General features: G+C 41.3%; 1 protein-coding gene across 1 annotated transcript in view; it reads right to left on the reverse strand.

Moving 5' to 3' along the window:
- SMC3 (structural maintenance of chromosomes 3) overlaps positions 1-4,480 on the reverse strand; it is a 38,599-nt gene extending 34,119 nt beyond the window's left edge. Inside the window, exons 1-2 of the mRNA XM_006735766.3 lie at positions 4,323-4,480; positions 3,195-3,270 (exon numbers count right to left, since the gene is read on the reverse strand). Of these exons, the coding sequence (XP_006735829.1) occupies positions 3,195-3,270; positions 4,323-4,337 (91 nt within the window). The 5' untranslated portion in view covers positions 4,338-4,480. The remainder of the gene's footprint in view (positions 1-3,194; positions 3,271-4,322) is intronic.
- Positions 4,481-15,193: the final 10,713 nt, after the last annotated feature.

Raw genomic sequence — 15,193 nt, forward strand, 5'->3', positions numbered from 1 at the left:
ACCTGCCCCAACCCAAGTCTTGGTTGCCTGTCAATGGAGAGGCTCAGTATCCATCACCGTAGGTTGTTTCAGCCTACCCTAAGTATGCACTGAGGTCAGATCTGTGAAAAACCAAAGGAGGCTATAGTTCCCTGACTACTTAAGGGGGGGTTAGTCCCCAGAGTAACACCATCCAAGAGCATGGGGGAAATTAATGCCCTGTGTGGTAAACTTTGACCAGAGACAGAGACTATTCCTTTCCCATCTGATCTTTCCCACACATGGTGGGTTCCCAAAGTCCGTCTGGAAGTTATCTAATTTGACCACAAACTAGCTGCGCCTTCTTTATAAAGCTATGACCAGCTTTCCCACTCACTCTTGCCCTCAGACTGCACCTTCCCATTAAAGCTTATTAGTAGCTGAGTGCGCCTTGCACTGTTTTCTAGGAAACCAGGTTTAACACAGGGATAGATTGTTACTATTAAGAATGGCTATTTCTGGGCAGGATTACAGTTTATAGTTTTTTTTCCTTTTAGCGTTTAAACTCTTCCATAATGTTCTATAATTAACATATATTTCTTTTGTTAAAAAGCTACAGAAAAGGTAACCTTAAAAAGGTATATGCTTGGGGGCGCCTGGGTGGCTCAGATGGTTAAGCGTCTGCCTTCAGCTCAGGTCATGATCCCAAGATCCTGGGATCGAATCCTGCATCAGGCTCCCTGCTCAGCGGGGAGCCTGCTTCTCCCTCTCCCACTACCACTGCTTGTGTTTCTGCTCTCCCTATCTCTCTCTGTCAAATAAATAAATAAAATCTTAAAAAAAAAAAAAGTATATGCTTGGTACATTCAAGCATCATTTAACTATTAAAACAAGAGTTTCAAACATCAAACATCACCACAAGAGATACCTGCTTCCCAATCTTTTTTTTTTCAAGGTCAAAATCATTAAATAACCAAAGTAGTATGCTTTTACAGGATATTTTTAATGTCCATCTCAGTCTATACTACTTTGGATCTTTCTTATATTATTAAGGTACCTGTTTTTAAAACATGTTTAAGCAGTAAAATCATATTAGGTTTATTAAAACAAAGAAAAGAAAGAACACTTAGACAATTTCCTTTGTAACTGTAACTATTAACAACACTAATGTTGCAAACAAAGTAGTAAACAGCTATCTGATAATAGCTAAAACAAAAATATTTGATAGATCCTACAGACAAAATCTAATCATCATAGGTAATAATGGTCATCATTATAGCTCATTTATAAAATTATACCATTGATATAATTAAGATATCCACCTACTTTTAACCTGTAAGAAATAATATAAATCTAGTAATTATTCATTTTTTTCCATTTCTAAAGATTTTCTGATTGATGACAATCAGAAGGCACTTGTAATCAAAATGTAAGTAAAATATTGGATCAAGCTATCCTTATGGCACACAAATTATTAACTATTCAATAGGTACAGCAGGGAGGAAAATGTTTTCATAATTTATTTCCAACTACAAGCTACAAGTGATGTACTGAGGGTAGGTTTTTTTCTTGCCCTCAATTTTTTTTTTTAACTGAAGTATATTGACATTCTTGCCCTCAATTTTTAAAATCTATTTATTTATTTATTTTTAAGATTTTATTTATTTATTTGACAGAGAGAGAGAACACAAGTAGGCAGAGTGGCAGGCAGAGAGAGAGGGAGAAGCAGGCTCCCCGCCGAGCAGGGAGCCCGATGCAGGGCTCGATCCCAGGACCCTGGGATCATGACCTGAGCCGAAGGCAGACACTTAACCGACTGAGCCACCCAGGCGCCCCTAAATAATGTTTGCCCTTTACTAATCTCGGTGAGTGCGACACACTGAATTGTGTCATTCCCCTCCCCCCCATTCATATGTTGTAAGTCCTAATCCCAAATGTGATGGTATTTGGAGATGGGGGCCTTTGGGAGATAAATCAGGATCAGGTCAGGTTGTGAGGGTGGGGCCTTCATGATGGAATTAGTGTTCTAATAAGGAAGAGGGAGAGAGAACCAAAGAGGTCATGTGAGCATGATGATGAAGATGGTGACTTCCAGAATGTGACTATGCTGGCACCCTCATCATGGACTTGAATTTCCAAAACAGAAAATAAATTACTGTTGTTTAAGCCACCCAGTCTATACTTAATGGTAGTCCTAGCAGTCTAATATACCAATAAACCACATAAGGGGGATAACGTATAGAAGTCTGTTTATAAGAGTTTCATCTAGCCTTTAAAAATTCAGCAGGATGTCAAAAAACACTTTTGCTGGCTGTATCAGCAAAAAATGGACACTCTCATCCGAAGAGTCTTTAGACTAAATACTGTATTTCATTTCTTTTTTTTTTAAAGATTTTATTTATTTGACAGAGAGACACAGCAAGAGCAGGAACACAAGCAGGGGGAGTGGGAGAGGGAGAAGCAGGCTTCCCGCCGAGCAGGGAGCCCGACGCGGGGCTCGATCCCAGGACCCTGGGATCACGACCTGAGCTGAAGGCAGATACCTAACGACTGAGCCACCCAGGCGCCCCTAAATACTGTATTTCAGAACAGTAATCATTGTAGCTCTTTATCCTCACACATATACTTTCTCATTTAATTTTCCCAACAGCCCTATAAGATGGGTATCATTAGGTCCACTTTACAAATGAGAAAACTGAAGCCCCTCCCGGAGTCAAGTTTGAAAGAGTATGTATCAGAACTGGGATCTGAAACTCATTCTGTTATGCTCCAAAGTTTATGCTCTTCCCAACAAGCTGCATGGTGTAACTTTAAACAGTATGACAGAAAAAAAAATCTGGGAACAATCTAATTTGTGAATAAATAATGGTCATCTTTGAAATAAGGCAACAGTGGGCATTTTAATTAGGAAATGACATCTCAAGAACAGAATAGCTCAAATGTTAAATTTAGTGTCATTCGCTATAATCATAGACACACTTTCACACATACAAGGCTACCTAAATAAAAATGAGTAACTAATGATCGTCTTATGCAAATATGATCGTCTTATGCAAATATTTTAAATGTATAAAATAAGCAATTCATCAGTGTAGATAAAAGACATGCTATTTCATATAGAAAAAATATGTATAAATTCATGTAATATTCAAACCCAATTCCTCTTTCCTTAAGCCTAGACAGAATTTAAATGGTCTATACATATCAATCTGATTTGGTAAACCATCAACACTTACCGATAACATTATGTTTTGAGCTGAAGGGATCTACAATTGTTTGATCTCTGTAACTCCGAAAACCCTGGATAATAACCTAATAAATAAAAAAGATACTTTTCAGAGAATACATACTACAAGAAGTAACTCCTAAACTAACGTTTTTCCTTGCTCTTCTCTTTCTGGTTTCTCATGTAATGCAAGATAGAGAACTTTCTATTTCTTGTAAGAGAAACTCATTCTGAAAAGTGGTGATTAAAAATCTTCTTAAAAAAGTCCGTTTATTAGTAACCACTGGCATTTTTTTTAAGGAATTATAATTAGTAACCTGTTAAGGAACTCTCAAAATCAAGTACATTGTGTATAAGATTCGTTGGAATGCTAAACATTACATTGCTTTGATAAAAATGTGTCAAGCAGGCAGGCTGGCCTCAGCTTCCCTTACTCAGGGAGCGGTGGGCGCTTCTTTCGGACACACCCGCCAGCCAAAATAAGCAGCCGTTCCAAGAAAAAGGTGCTTCAAGTCCAACACACCCAACAGAGAAACTTCTCTCCAAGAGCGTGAATGGGCTCATCTTTGCGCTGGACTCTTGCGCGGGAAGACCATCTTGACAGGAGTAAACAAGTGAACGAGGTGGCGCTACATATTCTGCAAGGAGGAGGGTCCCTTTCACGTCTCCCGTAATTCGGGGACAAAGACCCCGGGCTAAGCTGACACCCCAACCTGAGCCCCCCAGAGGCGCCTCCGGGCCGGGGAGACCACCTCTCCATACACCCCACGCAAATGGCCCGCGCGGGGCCATCCGCGGACAACACAGCTTCCCGCCCCGGCGCGGCCCCCAGCCAGCTCGGGGCCCTCAGCCCGCACCCGGCCCACCCGGGAAGGCCCGCGCCCTCCAAACCTCTCGGAGAGACTGCTCCGTCAGACGAACGCCCTGCGAGGAGGCCCGCGCTGCAGGCAGGCGCCCCAATTCTCCGCTGCCCCCCGCGCTCGCGGGGCGGGGCCTCTCCCCTCCCCCGCCGCCCGCGTCCAGCTCTGGGTCCACCCTGCCGGGAGGCGGGAGACCCCGGGCCGCATCGCGACACCCTAGCCTCAAGGAGTGTTCCTCAGAGGCCCGTGAGGGGGTGGGCGGGACGCACAGGCCTCACCTGTTTTATGTACATGGTTCCGCGCCCCTCGCCGGGGAGGACTCCCCCCGAGAAACGACAGCGCGGCCGTGGGGTCCAGTGAGGCGCCTACAAGACCCCTCCCCCAAAGCGTCGCTTGCTCCCGTCCAGCCAAACAAAATGGCGGCGCCCGTGGAGGCGGAGTCCGCGCCTTAGACGGAACCATCCTCGCGGCCCCTACAGAGCGTAGGGGGAGTCAGGGTCAGGTCTGTTCTTTCCTTTTGACCAAAGGAGCCTTCTACGGCGTCCCTAAGTGGGTTTCATTTGATTGCTTTATTTGTAGCTGAACTTTTCCTGAGAATTCGCTGGAAGCTTCTTTCGGAAAAGCCTTGATCGTGAGGTTGGCTCGTATTCCCTCCGAGAGCGGAGCTAATGGTTGCGTCCACAAGGGGGGAAAGGTTCGGCGCCAAAGCCAAGTGTGAGAGTCCGAGGGCCAGTAGCGGAGCTTGCCGGTGACCACGTGATCCCTGGCTGTTTAAAAATGTTCACCCCGCGCCGCGGGCGCCTGTGCGCGAACTTGCGGAGCACTGTGGGCGTGTGGTTTTCGGCGTGCAGAATCCTTGTTGCTTTTATTTATTCTCCCTCGCTCTGGGAACTTGTGTAAGCTTAGAATGGCCCCCACTGGCTCGGGACCGCACACTCACAGCACAGCCCGGAAGGGGCTTGACGCTCGAAAATTTGTTTTAATAACGTGATAATACCCTGGGAGCTCTTACTACTTTTCCATTTGTTGTAAATCTAGTCAGACATGGACAATTGCAACAAAAAGAAATTAGGTAAGAATAAAAGCTTTTATTTTTTTAACAGCCTGAAAGATAATAGGTGCTAGCAGCACCCTAGATGTATCTAATCTCATCAGTCTTAAGGGAAAAACTTTAGTTAGAAATTGGATCTCTGGGCCGCTGTGAAATTACCTGCCATTCATATTGGCGGTCCTTGCTGCCCCTCCCGCAGCTGTGGCCTGTTCCAGCCACAATTATTTCTAGATGGAACTATTTTTAATAGCCTGCTAACTTCATCCTTGTCAGCACTCCTTGGTGCTGGCAGAATCCAATCCTTTACAGCTCTTGGGGTTAAAAAAAAAAAAACCTCTTAAACATTTCTCCAGGATTAGTGTCTCTACACTGTCAATTTCTGTGGGATTGTAGGCATGTTAATAAAGTTCTATAAAATGAGGATGGTAAAAATCACTTAATTTTTAGAATTAAAAATAGAATCTATAAAATAATTATATTTACTCAAATTGTGGAGATGGATGCCCCTGGGGTTATATGAAATTGCAGTCTGGCTGACATCTTGATTTCAGCTTAATGACACCTGAGGAGAGGACCCAATTATGCTTTGCTCAGACTTAGGACCGTATTTCAAAAAATTCTGAGGCTGTAGACCTTTTCTCACAAATACTCAACCTGGTTTACAGTATCTGGAGCAATAGACTCCAAGGACCCTGAAGGTGAAGTGTAGGGCAAGGGCTAAGTACACACATGATATAAGACCCTGGATGTCGTAGTTTCTCTTTCTCCTCCTCATACTCCTCCATTGTTAAGACATTCCAAAATAAAGCTCTATCTCTAAGCTACTGTCAGTTCCCAATCTTTTATCATCCCGGGAAGGGATCACAGACTGAATTTACCTATCTCTAAGTTACTTCTCCCAACCTCTTAAAAAAGATTCTTTTTTAAAGTGTGCCCTATCTATTCTTAGGCTACACAGATTTTCTATGGGTACCTTCCAGTCCAATGATCAGGAAGGAAATATCTCATTATCGCTCAGTTCATTTTCAGTTCTTAGAGTCCCTAAGAGATAGAACTAGCACAGCAGAGATGATCCCAAATTATAGTTTTCTCTTGGTGACTCCTTGGTCAAGTCCCAAATCACCTAAGAAAACCTAGAAAACTCTCATCCAAGCAAGATAGAACTATAGCATTTGTGGGAAGATGAGATTCAAAAGAAAGACAAAATCTTTTATTGCTTCCCTCCTGGATATATAGGAGACATTGCAAAACTTCTTTAGGGAAAAAACTTGGGAGGAAGCCTTTTCAGGTACCATGCCCCAAAAGCCAAGACTAAACACTTGATACTGTTGGCAGGATTTTTTCCTCTGTTGGTGCCCGCGTCACGCCACTTCGAAGAATGAAAGAGGTAGACCAGACAGAGTGGTGGGCAGGCTTATTGAACAATATCAAAGTGATAGCACAAAGGAGGAGAGAGAGGACCCGAGAGGGTTGCCATCGGGGTTTCTAAGTCTAGGGGTTTTTATGGGCTTTGTTGGAGGGCTGTTTTAACCTGATTAACCCTCCCTGTACCTGTCATCCAATCAGGGTTTTGTCATCTATCTATCACATGCAAAAGGGTGGAGGGCTCCTTCCAGGGTGGGTGTAAAATCCTTTAAAGGGTGGTTTCCTCTTAGGGCAGGAGGCCTCCTCGTCCCCGCCTGCCTTTCTTCCAGTTATTCTTCATCAATACCTCACAGGAAGTAAAGATTCTCATCCCTCATTCTCATCCCTCTACTGGATGATGTTGGGGAAATTGTCATTATTGGAAAAACCCATTCAAACCCATTCAAAAAACAACTACCTGAAAAACCACCAATAACCTTCATTTCGATTCCCTATTTGTGTTATCTTTATGCCACAGTAATCTTCATATTTTTATTTTTAAAAACTCAAATTCTCATGTAAGCATGTGTTAACATTCTATTTAATTCATTAATGAGAAGCTCAATAAGATGACGAAGCTGGTTTAAAAGATCAAAAACTGAAATTTAGATAGTCATTGGGAGAAAAAAAGAATGCTAAAATATTATTCCTAAATTAGACACAAAACTGGTAAATACAGGGTGATAAACTATAACCTTTAAGATAATCTAGTCTACTAGTCAAAAGAGATTCATCACAGGTTATCGGTTTTCTTCCAGTTTTTACAAAATTGTACACTATATGGGCCCTAATCAATTGTGAATACTAAGTTGTTAGTAACATTAAAAGGTCATGCAATCTTTTTTTTTTTTTTTCCCCTGTAGTTCCAAGTTTGGAGTCATTTTTCCGAATAAAGACCTTGAGAATAAAAATAAAACTTAGAGATAAACTTTCTTGGGTACCTTAAATATTCCCAACAAGTTAAGGACCAAATTCTCAACACCTTACAGAATGTACAGTCACTGTCCCTCCATAGAATCAATCACATTGGGGAAATTGGAGCTATAATGAAAAACTTAGTCATTGGAAAAATAATTGCCTGAATAAACCTTGGGTTAACCTCCATAATTACCTCTATACTTGCACCAAATCCCCACAGCCTTCATATTCCATAAAAATGATACTATACAATGTGTGGCCTTTTGTGCCCGGCTTCTTTCACTTAGCATAATGTTCTCAAGGTTCATTCATGTTGGAGCCTGTAGCATATAGTAATAGTACAGAGGCTACATTCCCTCTTACGGTCGAATAATATCCCATCGTAGGAACAGATCACGTTCTGTTTGTCCATTCATCAGCTGATGGACACATGGGTTGCTTCCACTTTCTATTAGGAATAAAATGGCTATGAACATTCATGCTCAAGTTTTTGTGTGGATATAGGTTTCCATTCTTCCGAGAATGTCCCCAGGTGTGGAAGAGCTGGGTCATATGGGAACTCTCCATTTAACTTTTTGAAGAAGTGCCCAACTGATATCCAAAGGGGCTGTGCCATTTTATTTATTTATTTGTTTATTTATTTATTTAATTTATTTATATTTGACACAAGCAGGGGGGAGCAGCAGAGGGAGAGGGAGAAGCAGGTTCCCCTGCTGAGCAGAGAGCCCAATGCAGGGCTCGATCCCAGGACCCTGAGACCGTGACCTGAGCCAAAGGCAGCCGCTTAACTGACTGAGCCCCCCCAGGTGCCCCAGGCTGTGCCATTTTATATTCACACCAGCAATGTGTGAAGGTTCCAGTTCTTGGCAAAACTTGTTATTGTTGTCTTTTTTATTTTAACAGCCCTAGTGGATGTGAAGTGGTATCTCATTGTAATTTTGATTTTCATTTCCCTAATGACTAATGATGTTGAGCATCTGCTCATGTCTTTCATGTTAATTTATGTATTTTACTTGGAGAAAATACCTTGTCCATTTTTAAGTTTGTCTTTTTGCTACATTGTAAGAGTTCTTCATACATTCTGGACACTAGATCTTTAGGTCAGATACAAGATTTGCAAGTATTTTCTATTTCTTTGGGTTGTCTTTTCCCTTTCTTAATAATCTCCCTTGAAGTACATAACTTTTACATTTTAATGTCATCTGATTAATCTGTTTTTTGATTTGGTTGCTTGTGGTTTTGGTGTCATATCTAAGAAATCATTGCCTAAATTTTAGTCCAATTTTGATAACTGATATTTATGAAAGGAGTCAGCTGACTACTTTACACTGCCTGGAAAACACTTCTCCCGAAATCTCCAGTACTCACCCCTCACCTCATTTAGGCCTCTGCTCAATTTTAACTTTTCAGTAAGGTCTCCTTTGACTACCTTATCTAAAGTAACCTACCCCTTGGTTACTCACCATCCTTGATACTGCTTTATTTTTCTTACAGCACTCTCTATCTGACATTCTCTCTCTCTTTCTCTGTCTCTCCTCTTTTTCATTTTCATTTATTGCATACCTCACTCTCACATTGGAATGTATGCTCCTGGAAAGAAGGAATTTTTGTTTACTTTGTCAACTGTTGGTTACTCAGTGCCCAGCATAGACTTGTAATAGGTGATCAGTGATACTTTGTTAATGATTCCTCAAATCTCCAACGCGGTGTTAACAAACTTTTTCATCTTTGCCAATCTGAAATATGAAAAATGGTATTTAAACATCTTTCAATTTGCATTTCTATTTCTGTGAGTGAGGTTTAGCACTTTCTCATACATTAAAATTCATCAGGGCTCCTGGCTGGCTCAGTGGGTAGAGCATGTGACTCTTAATCTTGGGGTCATGAGTTTGAGCCCCACATTGGGGTAGAGGCTACTTAAAAGTAAATAAGTAAAAATGGTTTTTTAAAAATCATCTTTATTTCTTTCTGTATAAACATCATTGTTTTCAATAGATGCTATTTTAATAAGTAAATACATTTCTTTAAAAGGATTATAGATGTCATAGAGTTTGGTCATTCTGTACTTTATCAGGGTTTGGAATAGTGCCTGTTGAATGAATAAAAAATAACTACCGGAGACAACTATGAGAAAGTGAACAGAGGCTCCATGAAACTTTTCAATGTTTAAAAAGAGTCCTCCTAATTGAAGGGGATCTCCTAGGCTCAAATACAGAGAAGAAAGGATTAGCTTCCTTGGCAGCTACTCATGGACCTTCTTTTAGTTTCCCTGCACTAGCAGAGCCTGAGAGTAGGACTTGGGGGCAGGGAGTGATCCCAGGGAGCAGAAGTGATAGAGTGGGAAGTGACAGAACAGGAAGGGAGAAAAGTCGAGAACGTGTGCAATGGTGAAATTTTTGCTCACGTGGGCACAGATGATCAATCCCACTGGGAGACTCCTGAGGAAACATGTACCACATGCCTCAGGACTGTCACACCAAAGGACAGAGAGACTGAGGCATTCGTCTGCCAATTCCCATCTCCCACTGCTTGAAAAGTACCCTTGGATGCGTACCTCACCCATGCTTGGGAACTGCACCTGTAGTTAGCTGTGCAGCCTTCCCCAGCCTCAGAGAAAGACTGAAGGCAGAAAACCAGACAGCTGTAGTGGCACACCCTTGAGGAGAGAGTCTGTCGACATGTATGGAATCTCTAGTCCCCCGCACTGAGAGCATGTATGTGGCCTTTGTGTTGTTACTCTTTAGTCTTCTATTGGCTTTGAATGTTTCCACGTGCTTTTGTCTTATCTCACCATCTGGATTTCACACGCCTTAAAGGCTGGACTATTGGCCACTCTAAGGTGTATCATACAGTCTCTTGGGATTATATAATGACATACACACACTTGTTGATTGTTTTTCATTCATTCGTGCATTCGTCACAAAATGTGACGATCATGGTTCTGCGAAGAAGAAAGGAAGATACGCTCTTCGAATTTTTACCTAGCTACCTTGCCTTTTGTTGTCCAGGGTCCTGGATTTGCCTTCGTCCCAGCATTTGTGCATCCCAGAGAAGGAAACTAGACAGTCTCATCAGCCCTAGACCAGATGTCTAGGTGAACATTAGCTACAGGGTGTACTAGGCGAAAGAGTCGGAAGTCATGAAATGAAATCTTTGCTGTCTGCAGATCATGTCTGAAATATGTTACCTTCTCAATTGATTTGTTAAAAGGAGAAAGGGATGGTCATTGGGGTCCTGATTATATTATCTAAGCTGGTTTTATAGTCTTAATAATGACTTCTGTGGGAGGAAAGCTGGTGAGTCTATTATATGGAAAAGGACTGTGTCCCTGTGCCCAGGTTTCATCCTAGTTGGTCTAGACAATGCCACCAAGTACAACTGTGTAGACTGTACCGCACAGCTCCTGGGGGCACCATTCCCATAGTTGGAGACCTATAGATAAAAATTGCAAATGGAAGCTCCTTCTCAAACAGGAAAGACTGAGAGAAGAGAAGTTTGGTAGGTGTCTCTGCTCATTGAATGGTGCCAAGTAACTGACCCCTCCCCACATGACTTTACCCTGGGGAAGATATTGAAGGCTGGGAAGCTGGTGGGTGAGATCTCATCTCCCTTACACCAGTGAGTTGAAAATAATAGTTGTGGCATCTACTCTATACCAGACTGTGCTAAACAATTCATGGATAATATTTAGTCCTCAACAACCTTGGGAACCTTGGGCAAGCCATGCAGGTCTTCAGGTCGGTACTACTTCAAGTGCACTCCGAATCCTTGAAGCCTATGAACTGCTCGTTACCAGTTCACAAGGAAAGCAGTACAGAATTAAGAGTAGGCTTTTAGAAAAGTTCATAGTCATTTAATATCCAAGTGCATGATCAGGGAACTTATCTTGTTGAACAAGGGATAGACCAAGTACTGTCCATGAGTCATGTGTTTTGAGAGCTGTGTATGTAGTAGGACCATGTTACCATGTGTGATATTTCAAGGTTAGTTGGTCAACGGTAAACAACACATGTAAAAATCTGAGAAAATAAAAGTATTTCTTTTTTTTTTTTTTTAAAGATTTTATTTATTTATTTGAGACAGAGAGAATGAGAGAGACAGAGAGCACATGAGGGGGGAGGGTCAGAGGGAGAAGCAGACTCCCCGCCGAGCAGGGAGCCCGATGCGGGACCCGATCCCGGGACTCCAGGATCATGACCTGAGCCGAAGGCAGTCGCTTAACCAACCGAGCCACCCAGGCGCCCCTAAAAGTATTTCTTTAGATTGTTATTTTTACCTATTAAAGATAACTTCTTTTTGTAAAAACTATATTTAAAATTTATCATTTAAAAATATTAGCTAAGGGATGCCTGGGTGGCTCAGTCAGTTAAGCGTCTGCCTTAAGCTCAGGTCATGATCTCAGGGTCCTGGGATCAAGTTCCACATCAGGCTCCTCACTCAGCAGGGAGCCTGTTTCTCCCTCTGCCGGATGCTCCCCCTGCTTGTGTTCCCTCTCTCTCTCTGACAAATAAATAAATAAAATCTTTAATAAAAATATTAGCTAAATTAGGGAAGCAAATTTTCATAGTAATATTTAACTATAATTTACAGGTGTCAAACTTCACTCAACTGCTTTTAATCAAGAAAAAACATGCTTTTCCTACCATGCAAGCAGCAACAATAGTACAACAACAATGACTAATGAAAGTGGTTCTGAAGAAATTAAAACCAAAAGAATTTGTACCAGTTTTACTTGGAAGTATGGTTCCTCACATATTGAGCTCAGTTTTGTAGCCATAATTGCTACTGAAGTGCTGAAACTCTAGTGTGTTATGTGCAGAGTTGTATTAGCTGATAAAGCTAGTAAATAAAGTCATCGAACTTAGGTAGCATTTACACAGAAAACAAAAGAAATACATTCAAAACCTTAAGAGAGAGGGAAACAAATCATGAGAGACTCACTTCTCTTTCTCGCTCTCTCTTTTTTTTTTTAAGAACACTTGGGAAGAGGGGCGCCTGGGTGGCTCAGTTGTTGAGCGTCTGCCTTCGACTCAGGTCATGGTCCCAGGGTCCTGGGATCGAGCCCCACATCGGGCTCCCTGCTCAGCAGGAAGCCTGCTTCCCCCTCTCCCACTCCTCCTGCTTGTGTTCCCTCTCTCACTGTGTCTCTCTCTCTGTCAAATAAATAAATAAAATCTTTAAAAAAAAAAAAAAGAACACTTGGGAAGAAAGACCATTGAATTTAAAAAACTGATAGAAGCAGAGGTTCCATATTTCACATACAAACATTGGAAATTTGTGTCTTACAAAGTAGCATTTTGAGATGCTAAAATTGAAAAAAATAGACATTAGTGAGGACTGTCTTAAAGATCTTGGAAATTATGGCTGAATCTGTGCCAAAGAAGGTAAGTCAAGTATTATTTTTCATAGCTAGATAAATTTATCAACCAGCTAATGACATGGCAGATTAAGTCACAAAAGAAATACAGCTAGTAAAGTATTTTTCATTGCAAGTTGTTGAATGTTCACATACTGCTAACGTGACAATTACTTGAGTGTATAGGCAATTTGAACATGGTGGAGATATGAGGGAGAATTATTTTTTTTTTAAGATTTTTTAAGATTTTTTTATTTATTTACCTGACGGAGAGAGACACAGCGAGAGAGGGAACACAAGCAGGGGGAGTGAGCCACCCAGGCACCCCAAGGGAGAATTTTTTTCAGCTTCATTGATGACAAACACAACTAACAGTGAACCATATAAAACTATGAAGAACTATGTTGTTAATGAATGTGGTTTGAGTTTAAGTTTGGCGTAGGAATACGCTCTAATGGTGCAGCTCCTTTGACAGAAAAACATCCTGAAATTATTACCCAAATTAAATAGCTTGCATGAGAATGTAAATCAACACACTGCTTTGTTCATCAAGAAAATTTTACAGTGAGGGGCGCCTGGGTAGCTCAGTTGGTTAGGCGACTGCCTTCCGCTCGGGTCATGCTCCCGGAGTCCCTGGATAGAGCCTCTCATCGGGATCCCAGCTCAGCGGGGAGCCTGCTTCTCCCTCTGACCCTCTCCCCTCTCATGCTGTTTCTCTCTCTCTCTCAAATAAATAAATAAAATCTTAAAAAAAAAATTTTACAATGAAAACATTTCAGTTAAATTAAACAGGGTCTAGTTCATATCAAAAAATTATGAATTATGCAAAAGCTAATGTATTAAATTTGAGATTATTCTCTTTTTTATGTGATAACATGGAAGCTGATCATCAACAACCATTGTTGCATACTAAGATAGGGTGCTTCCTGAAGGGGAAAGTTCTATTGGGAATGTTTGAATGTGAAACAAACTTTTGGTGTTTCTAGAAAGTAAAAACCACCCACCCTTATAAGGGCCCAACCTTTTGAAAATGTGGTTTGAACAACAGACTTGTTTATTTGTGTGATATTTTTGGCATTTTTGATGATGTTACTATTTCTAAGCAAGGAAAGACTACAATATGATTTTCAATGGCAGATAAGATCAGAGAGTAAGAATAAAAGCAGCTTGGAAGAAAAGAGTTTCCACACTGTTATACCATGCTCCATCATTTAACAGCAATTACCAGAAAAGTAGGTGATGATCTTGTTATTGCACATCTATAAAATGATACAGCCAAATGACTTACAGATTTGACAAAATTGTTTAAATTTTATTTCCATCAAAAGAAGATCTGTGCATGGGAAATTCACAGATCCTGAAACCATTGCCTTCACTGAAAAATAATTTTCAGCACTATCAACAATAGCCAGACTATGGAAGGAGCCCAAATGCCCATCAACTGATGACTGCATAAAGAAGATGTGGTAAATGTATATATACAATGGAATACTACTCAGTCGTCAAAAACAATGAAACCTTGCCATTTACAATGACGCAGATAGAGCTAGAGTGTATTACGCTAAGCAAAATAAGTCCGTCAGAGAAAGACAGATACGATATGATTTCACTCATATGTGGAATTTAAGAAACAAAACAGATGAATATTTGGGAGGTGGGAAAAAAGGAGAGAGAGGGAAACAAATCATGAGAGACTCACTCTCTCTCTTTTTTAAGATTTATTTATTTTAGGTGGGAAAGGCAGAGGGTAGAGGGAGAGGGAAAGAGAATTGTCCACTGAGCGTGGAGCCCAACTCAGGGCTCTATCTCATAACCCTGATGAGATCATGACCTCAGCTGAAATCAAGAATCAGACACTTAGTTGACTGAGCCACCCAGGGGCCCCAAGAGGGACTCTTAACTATAGAGAACAAATTGAGGGTTGATGGAGGGAGGTGAATGGGGGATGAGATAGATGGGTGATAGGTGTTAAGGAGGGCACTTGTTATGATGAGCACTGTGTGTTGTATGCAAATGATGAACCACTGAACTCTACTACTGAACCAATACTGAACTGTATGTCAACTAATTAGAATTTAAAAAAAGATAATTTGATTTAACTGTACAATTGTTGAACAATACAGGTTTGAACTGTGCAGGTCCACTTCTATGCAGAGTTTTTTCAGTAAATACAGTACTGTCAATGTCTTTTCTCTTCCTTAGGATTTTCTTTTTCTTTTTTTTTTTTTTAGAGATTTTATTTATTTATTTGACAGAAAGAGACACAGTGAGAGAGGGAACACAAGCAGGGGGAGTGGGAGAGGGAGAAGCAGTCCTCCCGCCAAGCAGGGAGCCCGATGTGGGGCTCGATCCCAGGACCCTGGGATCATGACCTGAGCCGAAGGCAGATGCTTAACCACTGAGCCACCCAGGCGCCCTTC

This window comes from Leptonychotes weddellii, chromosome 6 (genome assembly GCF_054177405.1).
Source record: "Leptonychotes weddellii isolate Sample4059 chromosome 6, ASM5417740v2, whole genome shotgun sequence".
Classification (NCBI taxonomy): Eukaryota; Metazoa; Chordata; class Mammalia; order Carnivora; family Phocidae; genus Leptonychotes; species Leptonychotes weddellii.